Source organism: Oncorhynchus keta, chromosome 34 (assembly GCF_023373465.1).
Source record: "Oncorhynchus keta strain PuntledgeMale-10-30-2019 chromosome 34, Oket_V2, whole genome shotgun sequence".
Lineage (NCBI taxonomy): Eukaryota > Metazoa > Chordata > Actinopteri > Salmoniformes > Salmonidae > Oncorhynchus > Oncorhynchus keta.
The window spans coordinates 10,458,316-10,479,581 of record NC_068454.1 but is presented as its reverse complement, the minus strand read 5'-3'; the positions used below and the strand labels follow the sequence as shown (position 1 = coordinate 10,479,581).

The following is a 21,266-nucleotide window of genomic DNA, read 5'->3' as shown; positions in this document are numbered from 1 at the left end:
TCTCTGAATGATCCAATGTTGACCTAAATGACTAATGATGATAAATACAATCCACCTGTGTGTAATCAAGTCTCCGTATAAATGCACCTGCACTGTGATAGTCTCAGAGGTCCGTTAAAAGCGCTAAGAGCATCATGAAGAACAAGGAACACACCGGGCAGGTCCGAGATACTGTTGTGAAGAAGTTTAAAGCCGGATTTGGATACAAAAAGATTTCCCAAGCTTTAAACATCCCAAGGAGCACTGTGCAAGCGATAATATTGAAATGGAAGGAGTATCAGACCACTGCAAATCTACCAAGACCTGGCCGTCCCTCTAAACTTTCAGCTCATACAAGGAGAGGACTGATCAGAGATGCAGCCAAGAGGCCCATGATCACTCTGGATGAACTGCAGAGATCTACAGCTGAGGTGGGAGACTCTGTCCATAGGACAACAATCAGTCGTATATTGCACAAATCTGGCCTTTATGGAAGAGTGGCAAGAAGAAAGTCATTTCTTAAAGATATCCATAAAAAGTGTCGTTTAAAGTTTGCCACAAGCCACCTGGGAGACACACCAAACATGTGGAAGAAGGTGCTCTGGTCAGATGAAACCAAAATTTAACTTTCTGGCAACAATGCAAAACGTTATGTTTGGAGTAAAAGCAACACAGCTCATCACCCTGAACACACCCTCCCCACTGTCAAACATGGTGGTGGCAGCATCATGGTTTGGGCCTGCTTTTCTTCAGCAGGGACAGGGAAGATGGTTAAAATTGATGGGAAGATGGATGGAGCCAAATATAGGACCATTCTGGAAGAAAACCTGATGGAGTCTGCAAAAGACCTGAGACTGGGACGGAGATTTGTCTTCCAACAAGACAATGATCCAAAACATAAAGCAAAATCTACAATGGAATGGTTCAAAAATAAACATATCCAGGTGTTAGAATGGCCAAGTCAAAGTCCAGACCTGAATCCAATCGAGAATCTGTGGAAAGAACTGAAAACTGCTGTTCACAAATGCTCTCCATCCAACCTCACTGAGCTCGAGCTGTTTTGCAAGGAGGAATGGGAAGAAATGTCAGTCTCTCGATGTGCAAAACTGATAGAGACATACCCCAAACGACTTACAGCTGTAATCGCAGCAAAAGGTGGCGCTACAAAGTATTAACTTAAGGGGGCTGAATAATTTTGCACGCCCAATTTTTCAGTTTTTGATTTGTTAAAAAAGTTTGAAATATCCAATAAATGTCGTTCCACTTCATGATTGTGTCCCACTTGTTGTTGATTCTTCACAAAAAAATACAGTTTTATATCTTTATGTTTGAAGCCTGAAATGTGGCAAAAGGTCGCAAAGTTCAAGGGGGTCGAATACTTTCGCAAGGCACTGTATATTATTGGTTGAAGTGTTTATGCTTCTGAATTAATTTAGGCTATGTTTGTCAAAGGGAAGATTGTCCAGTTATCTGATCAACACTTCATACAGGAATCCTGCTATGCTTCATTAATGTCGTCTGTCTAGAGACATACATATCAACATGTTTCTACCCTCTGTGGGAAATGTCTAAATGAAACGACTGTGTGTAGCCTATCCATAGTCATTGCATTCGTAATTTGTGAGAGAGTGGATCAAATTCAGCCAAAATTTGATTAAGGCAGTGTAGGCCTATTCGAATCATATGGGGTCATGAGCATTAACACCAGCTGAATTCTCCCTCCGTACTCCTTTAGGAGGTCCCCGGTGCCATATACTGTACCGGTTTGACATTTATCACGGGGCGACGAGGCTCAGCCCTTGAACGAATGGCGAGGGAAAAGGCAGAAAGATGATTGGAGAGATGGTTGAGTGGAGTAGTAGGCAACACGGAATTATAGCCTATCTGATTCCGGACCTCAAACCAGTTTTATTGTAGACTAACCTACCAGACAGAATCTTAGCCGATTCCTAGACTGGTTTCCGGGAGCGGACTGAGCGGGACTATGGAAGACGTCTACCGTTTTACTCGCAGCCCTGCGTGGGAGGAACTGGTCGGTAGTTTATTTAAAAGAACTAAGGATTTCTAGTGAAATATGATAGTGGATATAGATATTTCATTTTGGTTAGGAGACTAAAGAGAAAAACAGAAAACGATTCACTTTTTTATCCCACTTTAGAATAATTTCTAAATATTTTCTCGTCACCATTCCGATCAGTAATTTTTGGGGAGAACTGAATGCCTTTGATTTTCGGAAGATCAACCCCAATTGTAATTTGCTGTAAAAAAAATAAAAAACGAAAAAAAAACTATAGAACAGTCAGATTGATGATTAACAAAGTGAATCTTTAGAAACACGGAAATGTATCTCATTCGGCTAGTTAGCTGTCTATGTGTGAAGTTGCTCTGGTTTCAAGTGGTTAATTGTATGTTCACATTTAACCCATGTAGCCTTAAGATACAGCATTATATACGATTTAATAATGAATCAGACTCTTTCGATATGATTTGCCTTTTCTATGTATTTAGTTTTTAAGTCACACATTTCGTGAGACTATGCACGGCTTCTCTTGTTACATTGTCGCAAAGTATTCAGTGTCATTTAGCCTGAGCAATGGGATGGTTTCTCTACAATCGCAAAACCATTGCAATGTAAACCGGAGGTTACATTTTCCAGTTTTAAAGAAATACCCCCCCACCCCCGTAAAGGCTACTCTGTGTTATCTTCGCTTCAGACTCGATAGTGGTTGACAATATGTTTATAGGCATATTTATAAACGTGAAATAGTGTTGTGTTGGAAATATTGATTTCTTTATCGCACATGCCTTTTTAGACTTAATATTAACATCCATGTCATTATACTTAGCCACAATTTGCAAAATATGCTATTTATATATCACTGTGTTCCTGCGTATAGGCTATAAAATAAATAGTTACATTGTCCGAGTAGTTTGGCTGTTCATTTTGCTCATATTTTTGAGTGGGCTTTTCAATCGGTTACAGTTACAGTAGGCTACCCGCTGGACTGCTTCTGTTGCGGCCACTAGGGCCTTCCATGGCGATGTCCACTGGTTGTTGGCTGGTGGTGCGTCTGTAGCTGTGTGTAAGGAGGGCAGCCTACTGAGCCGAGGCGGTCTTTAGCCTCAGTCTGATCTGAGCATGTAGGCTGGAACCATAAACACATCTTGAAGCAAGCTTTACCCTAGTAAACCCCACAGCACCGAGACATGCTACATCCCCATGAGCTCAGCCGCGGACGTATGTTCTTGGATAGATCTCGGTTCTTATAGCGCCAGTTATAGGTTTGAGAAGCGGGAGGAGATGACGGCGAGGAAAGCCGCTTTTCAACCGCTGTCCAGCTCTCGCATCCCGGAGAGGAAGGGAGCGGCTGACCGGGGGAAGACTAACTCCGACTGGTCTTATCCTTTCTCCCAACAGGAGCCGGAGAAAGGCCAATCAACAGCAGGGATCCATGCCCATGTGGTGGGGGCTGTCGGGGGCTCTGGGGCCGTGGATGAGTCGTCAGACAGCGAGGGAGAACAAGAAGGCCCGCAGAAACTCATTCGGAAAGTGTCGACCTCCGGACAACTCAGAAGCAAGGTAAGAAAAGACACGTATGTTTATATGCCTGGTGCCAGTCTCTACTTGATTCTTGTTTTGGAGGCATAGGCTACATTATTTTGTAGTGTGCGCTATCGTGCGTCTGTCTTGTGGTGTTGTATCGGTAGCCTAGTCCATGTTGCTTTCATGGAAGGCAATATCAACTAATAACAGAGTTTGACTTTGACAACCAGCACGCATGATTCTGAATGTCACATATTCAGTCATTGTATGCAACATTTGACCATAGAATATAATAGAGCATCTATCGAAAATAAACTGTGGAAAGCATTGTGAGCTGTGGAAAGCATTGTGAGCTGTGGAAAGCATTGTGAGCTGTGGAAAGCATTGTGAGCTGTGGAAAGCATTGTGAGCTGTGGAAAGCATTGTGAGCTGTGGAAAGCATTGTGAGCTGTGGAAAGCATTGTGAGCTGTGGAAAGCATTGTGAGCTGTGGAAAGCATACAGCATTGTTGTTTGATCTACAGGTAGCCGTTTTGTTTTGAGACAGTTGGAGCGCTATTATAGCCTAGCCTGCCTATTATAGCCTAACTTAGTACACTTTTACTTTCAAATTATGGAAATGTGTTTTCAGTGTATTAAGTTGAACTCTTTCCGTGAAACAACTGAAACTGAAACTGTATGATAACCAAAACTAAGCCACAGCATAGAAGATGGTGGAGTTCCTTCCACCTGACAGACTGACAGACACCTTAGCGGTCATGGTTCACTTTACACAGACACACTATATATAAGTCTCTCTTCTCCCATCAGAAAATAGCCACTTCATTATTGACATGTCCACTCCACCCTGTGTTTATTATTAAAGGAACGGTTTATATTTAGACATGGGACACTGGGCTGGAGCACAGGGCTTTGTTATTCACGTTTACATTCAAGTCCTTATCCAGAGCATCTTACACGAGCAGATAGGGTTATGTGTGGTCATTAGCTTACCTGACAATACAACACATTGCTGAAGTAGGCTAACATCTTGTCACAGGAGTGTAAGAGGCTCAAGTAGAATCGTTGAAGAGACATTGTCTCTCACTTACCAAACGATTGTAGAAAAGAGCGTGAAATTGTGCATGTTCGTTTCGATAATTGAGGGCTACTGTGTGTACAGCACCGAAACCTTATGCCTCAATAAATACTACACACAATGTGCACGGTTATCTTCACTGTATTGGCCTGGCAATAACTCAGTGGTAGTACATTTACCTATAGCGCTGCATGGCGCTTATTCAAGTCACAACATATTGCAGATAGAAATGAAACTATGTTTGTATGACAGAGATGTATGATCTGTCTATATTCTGTTCTGTAATCATAAGGCTACATTTATATTAGAAGTCGTCAGAAGACTACAGTATCTACAGTATATCAGACAGCTACTTTTCATTTGACCTGCGGTACCACTCAGTGTTAGTAAAGCTACTGTATAAACACTGTTGATGTAGTTAGTTGTGTTATAGCTGTGTAATTGTTACATTTCAGTTGTGGTGTATTGTAATAAACAAAGTTAAGTGGAGATGATGTGTGTAATGTTGTTTGAAACGTTAAAATAGTTAGAGAAATGGTCAGATATGGGCAGAAGAGAGAGATGGGATGAGTGACCTGTATCTGAATGCAGATGTATACCTCTGTCTTCCTGCATGTGTTGGGGGGGGCGTGTGTGTTGGATGTGTGTGTTTGTGTGTGTGTGTGGTGTGTGTGTGTGTGTGTTTGCGCAGAAGGGTATTAATGGAGCAGCACGCTGGCTCTGTGTGTTGTTCCAACTCTGGTTGTTTGCTCAACCTGTGTGTGTGTGTGTGTGTGTGTGGTGTGTGTTTGGTCACCGCCTGAATCACTGTCTGTCTGAGGACATTCTGCCCCTCTTTCGCCCGCCATCTATCTGGTTGCCCAGGACAACCACCACATCCCTGTCCCCTGATTGACTGGCGCCATGACAACGCTGCCTGAGGAAGACCCTGGTAGGTCCTTCTGTCGCACAGTTGGTAGAGCATGGCGCTTGTAACACCAGGGTAGTGGGTTCGATTCCCGGGACCACCCATACGTAGAATGTATGCACACATGACTGTAAGTCGCTTTGGATAAAAGCGTCTGCTAAATGGCATATATATTTTTTATTTTTTACCAACTTGGACTCAGTGTGTAGGGTTTTTATTAACTTGGATTTAGTCTGTAGGGTTTTTACTAACTTGGACTCAGTGTGTAGGGTTTTTACTAACTTGGACTCAGTGTGTAGGGTTTTTACTAACTTGGACTCAGTGTGTAGGGTTTTTACTAACTTGGATTTAGTGTGTAGGGTTTTTACTAACTTGGACTCAGTGTGTAGGGTTTTTACTAACTTGGATTTAGTCTGTAGGGTTTTTACTAACTTGGATTTAGTGTGTAGGGTTTTTACTAACTTGGATTTAGTCTGTAGGGTTTTTACTAACTTGGATTTAGTCTGTAGGGTTTTTACTAACTTGGACTCAGTGTGTAGGGTTTTTACTAACTTGGATTTAGTGTGTAGGGTTTTTACTAACTTGGACTCAGTGTGTAGGGTTTTTACTAACGTGGACTCAGTGTGTAGGGTTTTTACTAACTTGGACTTAGTGTGTAGGGTTTTTACCTACTTGGACTCAGTGTGTAGGGTTTTTACTAACTTGGACTTAGTGTGTAGGGTTTTTACTAACTTGGACTCAGTGTGTAGGGTTTTTACTAACTTGGACTCAGTGTGTAGGGTTTTTACTAACTTGGACTCAGTGTGTAGGGTTTTTACTAACTTGGACTTAGTGTGTAGGGTTTTTACTAACTTGGACTCAGTGTGTAGGGTTTTTACCTACTTGGACTCAGTGTGTAGGGTTTTTACTAACTTGGACTTAGTGTGTAGGGTTTTTACTAACTTGGACTCAGTGTGTAGGGTTTTTACTAACTTGGACTTAGTGTGTAGGGTTTTTACTAACTTGGACTTAGTGTGTAGGGTTTTTACTAACTTGGACTCAGTGTGTAGGGTTTTTACTAACTTGGATTTAGTGTGTAGGGTTTTTACTAACTTGGACTCAGTGTGTAGGGTTTTTACTAACTTGGATTTAGTCTGTAGGGTTTTTACTAACTTGGACTCAGTGTGTAGGGTTTTTACTAACTTGGATTTAGTGTGTAGGGTTTTTACTAACTTGGACTCAGTGTGTAGGGTTTTACTAACGTGGACTCAGTGTGTAGGGTTTTTACTAACTTGGACTTAGTGTGTAGGGTTTTACCTACTTGGACTCAGTGTGTAGGGTTTTTACTAACTTGGACTTAGTGTGTAGGGTTTTTACTAACTTGGACTCAGTGTGTAGGGTTTTTACTAACTTGGACTCAGTGTGTAGGGTTTTTACTAACTTGGACTCAGTGTGTAGGGTTTTTACTAACTTGGACTTAGTGTGTAGGGTTTTTACTAACTTGGACTCAGTGTGTAGGGTTTTTACCTACTTGGACTCAGTGTGTAGGGTTTTTACTAACTTGGACTTAGTGTGTAGGGTTTTTACTAACTTGGACTCAGTGTGTAGGGTTTTTACTAACTTGGACTTAGTGTGTAGGGTTTTTACTAACTTGGACTCAGTGTGTAGGGTTTTTACTAACTTGGACTCAGTGTGTAGGGTTTTTACTAACTTGGACTTAGTGTGTAGGGTTTTTACTAACTTGGACTCTGTGTGTAGGGTTTTTACTAACTTGGACTTAGTGTGTAGGGTTTTTAATTCTAACTATAAAACATTGTTGGAATTCATAAATTAATTAATTATAGTGATCTGTGAAAGCACTTGTTAGTAAATAGTTAATTAAAGATTTGTGCCAATTGTAGGATGGCTTCTGGATTGGTGTCATGGCATGAAGCTATGTAACAGCCACAGGGAAAGAAGCACAGAATGTATGGACAGTGCATTAGGAAAGTATCTAGACCCCTTGACTTTTTCCACATTTTGTTACATTACAGCCTTATTCTAAAATAGATTAAATTGTTTTTTTCCCCTCGTGCCAGGTTTCCTCCAGACGTGACGCTTGGCATTGAGGCCAAAGAATTCAATCTTGGTTTCATCAGACCAGAGATTCTTATTTCTCATGGTCTGAGATCGGTGCATCGACACATTTGGGCTCTTCTGACTATTCCTTCGATCTCTTGACTTGGTTTCTGCTCTGACATGTACTGTCAACTGTGGTATTTAATATAGACAGGTGTGTGCCTTTCCAAATCATGTCCAATCAATTGCATATACCACAGGTGGACTCCAATCAAGTTGTAGGAACATCTCAAGGGTGATCAATGGAAACAGGATGCACCTGAGCTCCATTTCGAGTCTCATAGGAAAGGGTCTGAATTTTTAGGTATTTCTGTTTTTATTTTCAATACATTTGTAAACATTTCTAAAAACCTGTTCTCACTTTGTCATTATGGGATAGTGTGTGAAGATTGATGAGGAAATACATGTATTTAATTAATTTTAGAACAAGGCTGTAAGTAACAAAATGTGGAAAAAGTCAAGGGGTCTGAATACACGCGAACAACCCCCCCCCCCCCACACACACTCACACACACACTAAAAAAGTGAATAGCACCTGAGACTGAGTCCAGCACTGACAGAGATGAAGAGAGACAGGGACAGATACTTAAAAACAAAACAAAATATTAGGCTAGTCAGTTAAGAACAAATTCTTATTTTCAATGACGGCCCAGGAACAGTGGGTTAACTGCCGTGTTCAGGGGCAGAACAACAGATGTGTGTACCTTGTCTGCTCAGTGATTTGATCTTCCAACCTTTCGGTTACTACTCCAACCACCAGGCTAACCTGCCGCCCCAAATACACAGATGTAAAAGCTTGCTCTCCATCCACCAGCTCTACCTTGCTCGTTGTAGAATTCATTTCGATTCCCATCGATTCCCAATTCCGTATATGTGCATGTGTTTGGAACATCAAAATGAGAAATTAACACTGATTTGATATTAATATAATTACAGTGAGACGAATATCATGAGAAGTATAGTCTTTCCAATCCTGACGGTCTGAGAGGGGATGGGTGCCTTTTTGTCCCTGTTCTAACCACTAATGTGATTTCGGAACCTGATACAGCCGTTGGAAAACTGAGTGTCTGTCAATCAGCTGACCCTGACTATGTGTGTGTGTGTGTGTCCAATCCAAGCCCTGCACTAAGCAGACAGACTGAGACACAACTGCCACAAAGCACTAAATTCCTGGCTGAATCTTAACAAAGTGTGTATGTGTTTGAGTGGTAATACATGCTGACTGTTGGTGATAGGAAGCACAGAGAGAGAGAGAGAGAGAGAGAGAGAGAGAGAGAGAGAGAGAGAGAGAGAGAGAGAGAGAGAGAGAGAGAGAGAGAGAGAGAGAGACAGAGACAGAGACAGAGACAGAGACAGAGACAGTGACAGTGACAGTGACATTGAACTTTAGAGTAGAGGAATCAGTCTGGTCCTCAGTGACACTGACCACTAGTCACGTTCATTACCTTGTCATCCTTGGTGGGTGATAAGAGAGGTCTATTGTGGAGACAGGACAAAACCGTCTTTTACGAAGAATGTTTAGATTGTTACTGCGTCTGTCCTCCCCTTCACCTTCGCTCTCCTTCCTTTGTGCAGCTCCTTGCTGGGTTTGGTTTTGTCGTTTTTGCCCCAGTCTTCTCCTCTCTCCCTCCCTCCTCCAGCACCCTCCCCTGGATGGAGGTCATTTTAAAGCTGTGTTCTGTTCTGTTTGGTGTTCCTTCACACTCTAACAGTGTTGTTAGAGACCGGGAAATTAGCAACAACCACTGACAAGGTGTGATCCCCACCACCCTCAAAGGCCTCAGTCTAAGTTTTTTAAATTTTATATCTAGAGTATTGTTGTGGGGGGGGCTACATCTGACAGGCTACGTCTGGTTATAACAGGCTACGTCTGGCTATGACAGGCTACGTCTGGCTTTGACAGGCTACGTCTGGCTTTTACAGGCTACGTCTGGTTATAACAGGCTACGTCTGGCTATGACAGGCTACGTCTGGCTTTTACAGGCTACGTCAGGCTTTTACAGGCTAAGTCTGGTTATAACAGGCTATGTCTGGCTATGACAGGCTACGTCTGGCTATGACAGGCTACGTCAGGCTTTTACAGGCTACGTCTGGTTATAACAGGCTATGTCTGGCTATGACAGGCTACGTCAGGCTTTTACAGGCTACGTCTGGTTATAACAGGCTACGTCTGGCTATGACAGGCTACGTCTGGCTATGACAGGCTACGTCTGGTTATAACAGGCTACGTCTGGCTATGACAGGCTACGTCAGGCTTTTACAGGCTACGTCTGGTTATAACAGGCTACGTCTGGCTATGACAGGCTACGTCTGGCTATGACAGGCTACGTCAGACTTTTACAGGCTACGTCTGGTTATAACAGGCTACGTCTGGCTATGACAGGCTACGTCTGGCTTTGACAGGCTACGTCTGGCTTTTACAGGCTACGTCTGGTTATAACAGGCTACGTCTGGCTATGACAGGCTACGTCTGGCTTTTACAGGCTACGTCAGGCTTTTACAGGCTAAGTCTGGTTATAACAGGCTACGTCTGGCTATGACAGGCTATGTCTGGTTATAACAGGCTACGTCTGGCTATGACAGGCTACGTCTGGCTATGACAGGCTACGTCAGGCTTTTACAGGCTACGTCTGGTTATAACAGGCTACGTCTGGCTATGACAGGCTACGTCTGGCTATGACAGGCTACGTCAGACTTTTACAGGCTACGTCTGGCTATGACAGGCTACGTCTGGCTATGACAGGCTACGTCAGGCTTTTACAGGCTACGTCTGGTTATAACAGGCTACGTCTGGCTATGACAGGCTACGTCTGGCTATGACAGGCTACGTCAGGCTTTTACAGGCTACGTCTGGTTATAACAGGCTACGTCTGGCTTTACAGGCTGCGTCTGGCTTTTACAGGCTACATCTGACTTTGACAGGCTACGTCTGGCAGGCTTAAAGCAGAAACATGTATCGCTACAAAGACATACAAACAATAGCTCTGGACATCAGTAAAACTGTCTCATCAGACTCCGGTCGGCTCGAAAACAACTATTTGCCTTCTTATGAATGGAGGAATTGGAGTTTACTGTGTATTTGGAGATGAGCTACAAAGCTCAGTGACCAGTTTTCTGAACCTGAAAAAATGCATTAGTCTCCCTAAGTCACTGCCTGTCCTTCCAACTTGACTATTGTACTAGAGTCCTAAATGGATCCCTCCCGAGACCAAGCACTACCACATGATAATGTCCTTTCTTGCATGGACATGTAGTGGCTTCTACAGCCAATTAGATTCCGAAAAGTCTCTTGTCGTGTATTTTTCTGTGTGTGCGTGTGTGTGAATGTTATCTCTGATCTGTGTCCAGACCCTCCTCTAGGCTTCTTATCTCTGATTAAAGGTGATTGGCTGTGCTGGCCAGAATGTCTTTGGCCTCTTCTCTCCGCTAGCCAAGAGTGTGGGGCAGGCAGAAGAGACATACCCTGTGGACCTGAGCTCTTATAGGGAAGAAGCAGTGATACAGTGCCAATAATTTTGCACGCCCAATTTTTCAGTTTTTGATTTGTTAAAAAAGTTTGAAATATCCAATAAATGTCGTTCCACTTCATGATTGTGTCCCACTTGTTGTTGATTCTTCCCCCAAAAAATACAGTTTTATATCTTTATGTTTGAAGCCTGAAATGTGGCAAAAGGTCGCAAAGTTCAAGGGGGCCGAATACTTTTGCAAGGCACTGTATGTATGTGGCTCTGCACTCCAATTGGACAGAATCAGGACATTTTCCCCTTGACTTTTGATTCTGGTAGGTTAGAAGCAGAGATACAGTGCCTTCTGAAAGTATTCAGACCCCTTGACTGTTGATTCTGGTAGGTTAGAAGCAGAGATACAGTGCCTTCTGAAAGTATTCAGACCCCTTGACTGTTGATTCTGGTAGGTTAGAAGCAGAGATACAGTGCCTTTGGAAAGTATTCAGACCCCTTGACTGTTGATTCTGGTAGGTTAGAAGCAGAGATACAGTGCCTTCTGAAAGTATTCAGACCCCTTGACTGTTGATTCTGGTAGGTTAGAAGCAGAGATACAGTGCCTTTGGAAAGTATTCAGACCCCTTGACTGTTGATTCTGGTAGGTTAGAAGCAGAGATACAGTGCCTTCTGAAAGTATTCAGACCCCTTGACTGTTGATTCTGGTAGGTTAGAAGCAGAGATACAGTGCCTTCTGAAAGTATTCAGACCCCTTGACTTTTGATTCTGGTAGGTTAGAAGCAGAGATACAGTGCCTTTGGAAAGTATTCAGACCCCTTGACTGTTGATTCTGGTAGGTTAGAAGCAGAGATACAGTGCCTTCTGAAAGTATTCAGACCCCTTGACTGTTGATTCTGGTAGGTTAGAAGCAGAGATACAGTGCCTTCTGAAAGTATTCAGACCCCTTGACTGTTGATTCTGGTAGGTTAGAAGCAGAGATACAGTGCCTTCTGAAAGTATTCAGACCCCTTGACTGTTGATTCTGGTAGGTTAGAAGCAGAGATACAGTGCCTTTGGAAAGTATTCAGACCCCTTGACTGTTGATTCTGGTAGGTTAGAAGCAGAGATACAGTGCCTTCTGAAAGTATTCAGACCCCTTGACTGTTGATTCTGGTAGGTTAGAAGCAGAGATACAGTGCCTTTGGAAAGTATTCAGACCCCTTGACTGTTGATTCTGGTAGGTTAGAAGCAGAGATACAGTGCCTTCTGAAAGTATTCAGACCCCTTGACTGTTGATTCTGGTAGGTTAGAAGCAGAGATACAGTGCCTTTGGAAAGTATTCAGACCCCTTGACTGTTGATTCTGGTAGGTTAGAAGCAGAGATACAGTGCCTTCTGAAAGTATTCAGACCCCTTGACTTTTGATTCTGGTAGGTTAGAAGCAGAGATACAGTGCCTTCTGAAAGTATTCAGACCCCTTGACTGTTGATTCTGGTAGGTTAGAAGCAGAGATACAGTGCCTTTGGAAAGTATTCAGACCCCTTGACTGTTGATTCTGGTAGGTTAGAAGCAGAGATACAGTGCCTTCTGAAAGTATTCAGACCCCTTGACTTTTGATTCTGGTAGGTTAGAAGCAGAGATACAGTGCCTTCTGAAAGTATTCAGACCCCTTGACTGTTGATTCTGGTAGGTTAGAAGCAGAGATACAGTGCCTTTGGAAAGTATTCAGACCCCTTGACTGTTGATTCTGGTAGGTTAGAAGCAGAGATACAGTGCCTTCTGAAAGTATTCAGACCCCTTGACTTTTGATTCTGGTAGGTTAGAAGCAGAGATACAGTGCCTTTGGAAAGTATTCAGACCCCTTGACTGTTGATTCTGGTAGGTTAGAAGCAGAGATACAGTGCCTTCTGAAAGTATTCAGACCCCTTGACTGTTGATTCTGGTAGGTTAGAAGCAGAGATACAGTGCCTTCTGAAAGTATTCAGACCCCTTGACTTTTGATTCTGGTAGGTTAGAAGCAGAGATACAGTGCCTTTGGAAAGTATTCAGACCCCTTGACTTTTGATTCTGGTAGGTTAGAAGCAGAGATACAGTGCCTTTGGAAAGTATTCAGACCCCTTGACTTTTGATTCTGGTAGGTTAGAAGCAGAGATACAGTGCCTTCTGAAAGTATTCAGACCCCTTGACTTTTTCCACAATTTGTTAGATTACAGCCTTATTCTAAAATTGATTAAATTGTTTTTTTCCCTCATCAGTCTCGACACAATACCCCATAATGACATCACAATACCCCATAATGACATCACAATACCCCTTAATGACATCACAATACCCCATAATGACATCACAATACGCCATAATGACAAAGAAACACTGTTTTTTTTAGATACTTTATGAGAACCCCCGAAAATTTCACATTTACAAGTATTCACCCTTTAAACAGTACTTTGTTGAATCACCTCTGCCAGTGATTACAGCCTTGAGTGTTCTTGGGTATGACGCTACAAGTTTGGCACACCTGAATTTGGGGAGTTTCTTCCATTCTTCTTTTGCAGATAGTCTCAAGTTCTGTCAGGTTGGGTGTGGAGTGTTGCTGCACAGCTATTTTCAGGTATCTCCAGAGATGTTCCTATAGCAGGCTAAGAAATAGGGGATATGTCTGGTGTTAGGAGGTGTATGTCCTAACTGTAGCAGTACAGGGGATATGGCTTTTAGGAGATGTATGTCCTAACTGTAGCAGGCGAGGGGATAGGGGATATAGTGTTAGGAGGTGTATGTCCTAACTGCAGCAGGCTAGGGGATAGGGGATATGGTGTTAGGAGGTGTATGTCCTAACTGTAGCAGTACAGGAGATATGGCTTTTAGGAGGTGTATGTCCTAACTGTAGTAGTACAGGAGATATGGCTTTTAGGAGATGTATGTCCTAACTGTAGCAGGCTAGGGGATAGGGGATATGGTGTTAGGAGGTGTATGTCCTAACTGTAGCAGGCTAGGGGATAGGGGATATGGTGTTAGGAGATGTATGTCCTAACTGTAGCAGGCTAGGGGATAGGGGATATGGTGTTAGGAGGTTTATGTCCTAACTGTAGCAGGCTAGGGGATAGGGGATATGGTGTTAGGAGGTTTATGTCCTAACTGTAGCAGGCTAGGGGATAGGGGATATGGTGTTAGGAGGTGTATGTCCTAACTGTTGCAGTATAGTAGCTTGACTAGAAGCTGGATATCCTCAGGGGCAGGATGCAGGCCTGTACTCTTCAATTTTCCTTTCAGGGAACTCCTGCTTTCTCCACTCTTATCCCCGCAACACAGCTGCTGGACTCATTGGAGCTCAGCCTTTGTCCATTGTATGTGTGTGTGCTTCAATATTCAGGCCAGGGAGAGGTGTGTGTGGGTGTACATTACTTGGTGGTAAGGTTGTTCAGTTCTGTCTGGCAGGCCTGCCCTCAGTGTAACAGGGGAATGTGCGTGTGTGTAAGTGTGTGTGTGTGTGTGTGTGTGTGTGTGTGTGTGTGTGTGTGTGTGTGTGTGTGTGTGTGTGTGTGTGTGTGTGTGTGTGTGTGTGTGTGTGTGTGTGTGTGTGTGTGTGTGTGTGTGTGTGTGTGTGTGTAAGTGTAAGTGTGTGTGTAAGTGTGTGTACGTTTGTGTGTAAGTGAGTGTATGTATGCTTGTGTATGTGTGTGTAACTGTGTGTGTGTGTGTGTGTGTGGCAGAGGAACAGGCTAATAATAGATTACTTCTGGCCCAGTTGGCCACAGGAAGGAGGTGGGGACAAGGAGATGAACTACGGGGGCCAAGGAGGGACAAACTAGAATATAGAACAGAAAACTAGAGCAAAGCTACTTTTTTTCATGCTTCACAAAAAAAACTTTTACTTGGAACTTGAGAAGTCTCATAATCAGGCACAAGGGACTTTTGTAGCAGTCTTGCTCTTCTTCACCATCTCCGCTCTGGCCTCTTAGTAGAAGAAGCTGTAGAAGCTGATCTGCCAACTTGTTTTAGCAGTGTCCAATATTTCTGGTAATGTAGTTTTGGGACTTTTAGTCCTTGTACTTGCTGCTGGTAGTTTTACACTCTTACTCCCAGTACTGGTAGTTTTACACTCTTACTCCCAGTACTGGTAGTTTTACACTTACTCCCAGTACTGGTAGTTTTACACTCTTGCTCCAGGTACTGGAGGTGGTCCTTCTGTAGCTCAGTTGGTAGAGCATGGCGCTTGTAACGCCAGGGTAGTGGGTTCGATTCCCGGGACCACCCATACGTAGAATGTATGCACACATGACTGTAAGTCGCTTTGGATAAAAGCGTCTGCTAAATGGCATATTATTATTATTAGGTACTGGTAGTTTTACACTCTTACTCCCAGTACCGGTAGTTTTACACTCTTGCTCCCAGTACTGGTATTTTTACACTCTTGCTCCCAGTACTGGTAGTTTTACACTCTTGCTCCCAGTACTGGTAGTTTTACACTCTTACTCCCAGTACTGGTAGTTTTACACTCTTGCTCCCAGTACTGGTAGTTTTACACTCTTACTCCCAGTACTGGTAGTTTTACACTCTTACTCCCAGTACTGGTAGTTTTACACTCTTACTCCCAGTACTGGTAGTTTTACACTCTTACTCCCAGTACTGGTAGTTTTACACTCTTACTCCCAGTACTGGTAGTTTTACACTCTTACTCCCAGTACTGGTAGTTTTACACTCTTACTCCCAGTACTGGTAGTTTTACACTCTTACTCCCAGTACTGGAAGTTTTACACTCTTACTCCCAGTACTGGTAGTTTTACACTCTTACTCCCAGTACTGGTAGTTTTACACTCTTACTCCCAGTACTGGTAGTTTTACACTCTTACTCCCAGTACTGGTAGTTTTACACTCTTACTCCCAGTACTGGTAGTTTTGCACTCTTACTCCCAGTACGGATAGTTTTACACTCTTACTCCCAGTACTGGTAGTTTTACACTCTTACTCCCAGTACTGGTAGTTTTACACTCTTACTCCCAGTACTGGTAGTTTTGCACTCTTACTCCCAGTACTGGTAGTTTTACACTCTTACTCCCAGTACTGGTAGTTTTACACTCTTACTCCCAGTACTGGTAGTTTTACACTCTTACTCCCAGTACTGGTAGTTTTACACTCTTACTCCCAGTACTGGTAGTTTTACACTCTTACTCCCAGTACTGGTAGTTTTTGCACTCTTACTCCCAGTACTGGTAGTTTTACACTCTTACTCCCAGTACTGGTAGTTTTACACTCTTACTCCCAGTACTGGTAGTTTTACACTCTTACTCCCAGTACTGGTAGTTTTTGCACTCTTACTCCCAGTACTGGTAGTTTTACACTCTTACTCCCAGTACTGGTAGTTTTTGCACTCTTACTCCCAGTACTGGTAGTTTTTCACTCTTACTCCCAGTACTGGTAGTTTTTGCACTCTTACTCCCAGTACTGGTAGTTTTACACTCTTACTCCCAGTACTGGTAGTTTTTGCACTCTTACTCCCAGTACTGGTAGTTTTACACTTTTGCTCCCACCCTCTCTCTCAGTTATGCGGCCCTCATGATGTCTCTTAGTCAACCCTGTGTTCCGAAATCTCTGATTGGATTAGCCGTGCAGCCTGCTCATTGGACAGTGTACTCATCTGTGTAGAGCAGCTCTGACCTTTAGATGAGTGACAGGAGCGCCTTATGAGAGGAGAAACACTCCTGCCGTGTGTGTGTATACGTGTGTGTCTGTGTATATGTGTGTGTTGTAAATTCAGCTAAAGCCAACCTACCTACCCCAGTCCCATTGTCAAAAGATGTGTCGAGTGTAGACCCAGCTACCTACCTCCCCTACAGAGTCTATAACAAGGCTATGACTTCATAAGCTGTGTGTGTCCCTTGCTATTAAATCCTTACGCACTGGATCTTTGATAGGCGTCACAGGCGAGCAGCGTTTGCCTTATAGGGTAGTCCGTAATGCGGTATTTCACCTTAATCCAGTTGAGGTATTTAGGCTTTAAACGATGCTACGTAAAAGGAGGAATTAACATTTGAAGCATGTAAACAGTCAAGCCAAGTGGCCAATGTTTGGCTTGGGGCCTCTCTGCATAGGGCAGACGTAGAAGCTGCCCTTAAACATATATATAGGATCTGATTCACCTAACCCAGCCCTATCTTTAACCATAAAGGTGATTTATCTGGCAGCCAGTTTCATTTTCAATACCATCTCTGTTGTTTTAGCTATATTTGCATTAGGTTGAACTTTTCTCAACTCTGGTCACATCGCCAATGTCCGCAGAGTGGCCTGGTGTATTCCAATTGTCATTCTAGAGTAAAATAAAAAATACCTTAATAGAAAATGACTCAAGTAAAAGTGAAAGTCACCCAGTAAAATACTACTTGAGTAAAAGTCTAAAACTATATGGTTTTAAATATATTTAAATATCAAAGTAAATGTAATAGTTAAAATATCCTTATTTATCAAAAGTAAAAAGTAGAACTATAAATTATTTCACATTCCTTAATTAAGTAAAACACAATTATTATTATTTATTTCTACAGGTGGTCAGAGGCACACTCCAACACTCGACATCATTTACAAACAAAGCATTTGCATTTAGTGAGTCCACCAGATCAGAGGCAGTAGAGATAACCAGGGATGTTTTCTGTTTAGTGAGTCCTCCAGATCAGAGGCAGTAGAGATAACCAGGGATGTTTTCTGTTTAGTGAGTCCACCAGATCAGAGGCAGTAGAGATAACCAGGGATAACCACCAGATCAGGATAGAGATAACAAGGGATTTTTCTGTTTAGTGAGTCCACCAGATCAGAGGCAGTAGAGATAACCAGGGATGTTTTCTGTTTAGTGAGTCCACCAGATCAGAGGCAGTAGAGATAACCAGGGATGTTTTCTGTTTAGTGAGTCCACCAGATCAGAGGCAGTAGAGATAACCAGGGATGTTTTCTGTTTAGTGAGTCCACCAGATCAGAGGCAGTAGCGATAACCAGGGATGTTTTCTGTTTAGTGAGTCCTCCAGATCAGAGGCAGTAGAGATAACCAGGGATGTTCTCTGTTTAGTGAGTCCTCCAGATCAGAGGCAGTAGCGATAACCAGGGATGTTTTCTGTTTAGTGAGTCCTCCAGATCAGAGGCAGTAGCGATAACCAGGGATGTTTTCTGTTTAGTGAGTCCACCAGATCAGAGGCAGTAGCGATAACCAGGGATGTTTTCTGTTTAGTGAGTCCTCCAGATCAGAGGCAGTAGCGATAACCAGGGATGTTTTATGTTTAGTGAGTCCACCAGATCAGAGGCAGTAGAGATAACCAGGGATGTTTTCTGTTTAGTGAGTCCACCAGATCAGAGGCAGTAGCGATAACCAGGGATGTTCTCTGTTTAGTGAGTCCTCCAGATCAGAGGCAGTAGCGATAACCAGGGATGTTTTCTGTTTAGTGAGTCTACCAGATCAGAGGCAGTAGAGATAACCAGGGATGTTCTCTGTTTAGTGAGTCCTCCAGATCAGAGGCAGTAGCGATAACCAGGGATGTTTTCTGTTTAGTGAGTCTACCAGATCAGAGGCAGTAGAGATAACCAGGGATGTTCTCTGTTTAGTGAGTCCACCAGATCAGAGGCACTAGAGATAACCAGGGATGTTTTCTGTTTAGTGAGTCCACCAGATCAGAGGCAGTAGAGATAACCAGGGATGTTCTCTGTTTAGTGAGTCCACCAGATTAGAGGCAGTAGAGATAACCAGGGATGTTTTCTGTTTAGTGAGTCCACCAGATCAGAGGCAGTAGAGATAACCAGGGATGTTTTCTGTTTAGTGAGTCCACCAGATCAGAGGCAGTAGAGATAACCAGGGATGTTTTCTGTTTAGTGAGTCCACCAGATCAGAGGCAGTAGAGATGACCAGGGATGTTCTCTGTTTAGTGAGTCCACCATATCAGAGGCAGTAGAGATGACCAGGGATGTTTTCTGTTTAGTGAGTCCACCAGATCAGAGGCAGTAGAGATAACCAGGGATTTTTTCTGTTTAGTGAGTCCACCAGATCAGAGGCAGTAGAGATAACCAGGGATGTTTTCTGTTTAGTGAGTCCACCAGATCAGAGGCAGTAGAGATAACCAGGGCTGTTTTCTTGACAAGGGTGTGAATTGAACCATTTTGCTGTCCTTCAAGCGTTTGAAATGTAACATACTTTTGGGTGTCAGGGAAAATATACTGAGTAAAAAGTACATTATTTTCTTTAGGGATGTTTTTTTTATTTTTTATTTTTTAACCTCTATTTAACGAGGCAAGTCAGTTGAGAACAAAATCATACTTACAATGATGGCCTACCCCAGCCAAACCCTAGCCCGGACTCCCAATCACAGCCGGTTGTGATAGAGCCTGGAATCAAACCAGGGTCTGTAGTGACGCCTCTAGTACTGAGATGCAGTGCCTTAGACCACTGCGCCACTCGGGACCTCCCAAAATGTAGTGGAGTAAAAGTAAAAGTTTTCAAAAATATAAATAGTAAAGTCAAGTACAGATACCAAAAAAAACTACTTAAGTAGTACTTTAAAATCTGTCAGACAGCGTGAGAGCTGCTGCTGCAGCATCTCAAACAACCATCAGAAGGCAGGCTTCATCAGCGCGAGAGCTGCTGCTGCAGCATCTTCATCAGCGTGTCACACGCCACTTTGCAATGTGCTGAAGGCAGTAGGCTGTGCCTGCTTATACTTAAGTACTTTACATCACTGGTGTATTCCCTTTCCATTGAAAGTGGTATCCTCTACAAAATATACAGTTAGCGGTGGCGAGCACATGTTATTATCTGTATCCAGGCTGTTAGTTAGTGAGACAGTGAGTTATCTGTATCCAGGCTGTGTTAGTTAGTGAGACAGTGAGTTATCCGTATCCAGTCTGTATGTTGTTAGTGAGACAGTGAGTTATCTGTATCCAGGCTGTGTTAGTTAGTGAGACAGTGAGTTATCTGTATCCAGGCTGTGTTAGTTAGTGAGACAGTGAGTTATCTGTATCCAGGCTGTGTTAGTTAGTGAGACAGTGAGTTATCTGTATCCATGCTGTTAGTTAGTGAGACAGTGAGTTATCTGTATCCAGGCTGTGTTAGTTAGTGAGACAGTGAGTTATCTGTATCCAGGCTGTTAGTTAGTGAGACAGTGAGTTATCTGTATCCAGGCTGTGTTAGTTAGTGAGACAGTGAGTTATCTGTATCCAGACTGTGTTAGTTAGTGAGACAGTGAGTTATCTGTATCCAGACTGTGTTAGTTAGTGAGACAGTGAGTTATCTGTATCCAGACTGTGTTAGTTAGTGAGACAGTGAGTTATCTGTATCCAGACTGTGTTAGTTAGTGAGACAGTGAGTTATCTGTATCCAGGCTGTTAGTTAGTGAGACAGTGAGTTATCTGTATCCAGACTGTGTTAGTTAGTGAGACAGTGAGTTATCTGTATCCAGGCTGTGTTAGTTAGTGAGACAGTGAGTTATCTGTATCCAGGCTGTGTTAGTTAGTGAGACAGTGAGTTATCTGTATCCAGACTGTGTTAGTTAGTGAGACAGTGAGTTATCTGTATCCAGGCTGTGTTAGACAGTGAGTTATCTGTATCCAGGCTGTGTTAGTTAGTGAGACAGTGAGTTATCTGTATCCAGGCTGTGTTAGTTAGTGAGACAGTGAGTTATCTGTATCCAGGCTGTGTTAGTTAGTGAGACAGTGAGTTATCTGTATCCAGGCTGTGTTAGTTAGTGAGACAGTGAGTTATCTGTATCCAGGCTGTGTTAGTTAGTGAGACAGTGAGTTATCTGTATCCAGGCTGTGTTAGTTAGTGAGACAGTGAGTTATCTGTATCCAGGCTGTGTTAGTTAGTGAGACAGTGAGTTATCTGTATCCAGACTGTGTTAGTTAGTGAGACAGTGAGTTATCTGTATCCAGGCTGTGTTAGTTAGTGAGACAGTGAGTTATCTGTATCCAGACTGTGTTAGTTAGTGAGACAGTGAGTTATCTGTATCCAGGCTGTGTTAGTTAGTGAGACAGTGAGTTATCTGTATCCAGGCTGTGTTAGTTAGTGAGACAGTGAGTTATCTGTATCCAGGCTGTGTTAGTTAGTGAGACAGTGAGTTATCTGTATCCAGGCTGTGTTAGTTAGTGAGACAGTGAGTTATCTGTATCCAGACTGTGTTAGTTAGTGAGACAGTGAGTTATCTGTATCCAGACTGTGTTAGTTAGTGAGACAGTGAGTTATCTGTATCCAGGCT

The 21,266-nt window shown here is 42.9% G+C and overlaps 1 protein-coding gene across 1 annotated transcript in view; it reads left to right on the top strand.

The window, feature by feature from the left end:
* The first annotated feature begins 2,815 nt into the window (after positions 1–2,815).
* LOC118371360 (diacylglycerol kinase eta-like) overlaps positions 2,816–21,266 on the top strand; it is a 203,899-nt gene continuing 185,448 nt past the window's right edge. The window contains 1 exon segment of the mRNA XM_052493069.1: positions 2,816–3,559. Within this exon segment, the coding sequence (XP_052349029.1) occupies positions 3,200–3,559 (360 nt within the window). The 5' untranslated portion in view covers positions 2,816–3,199.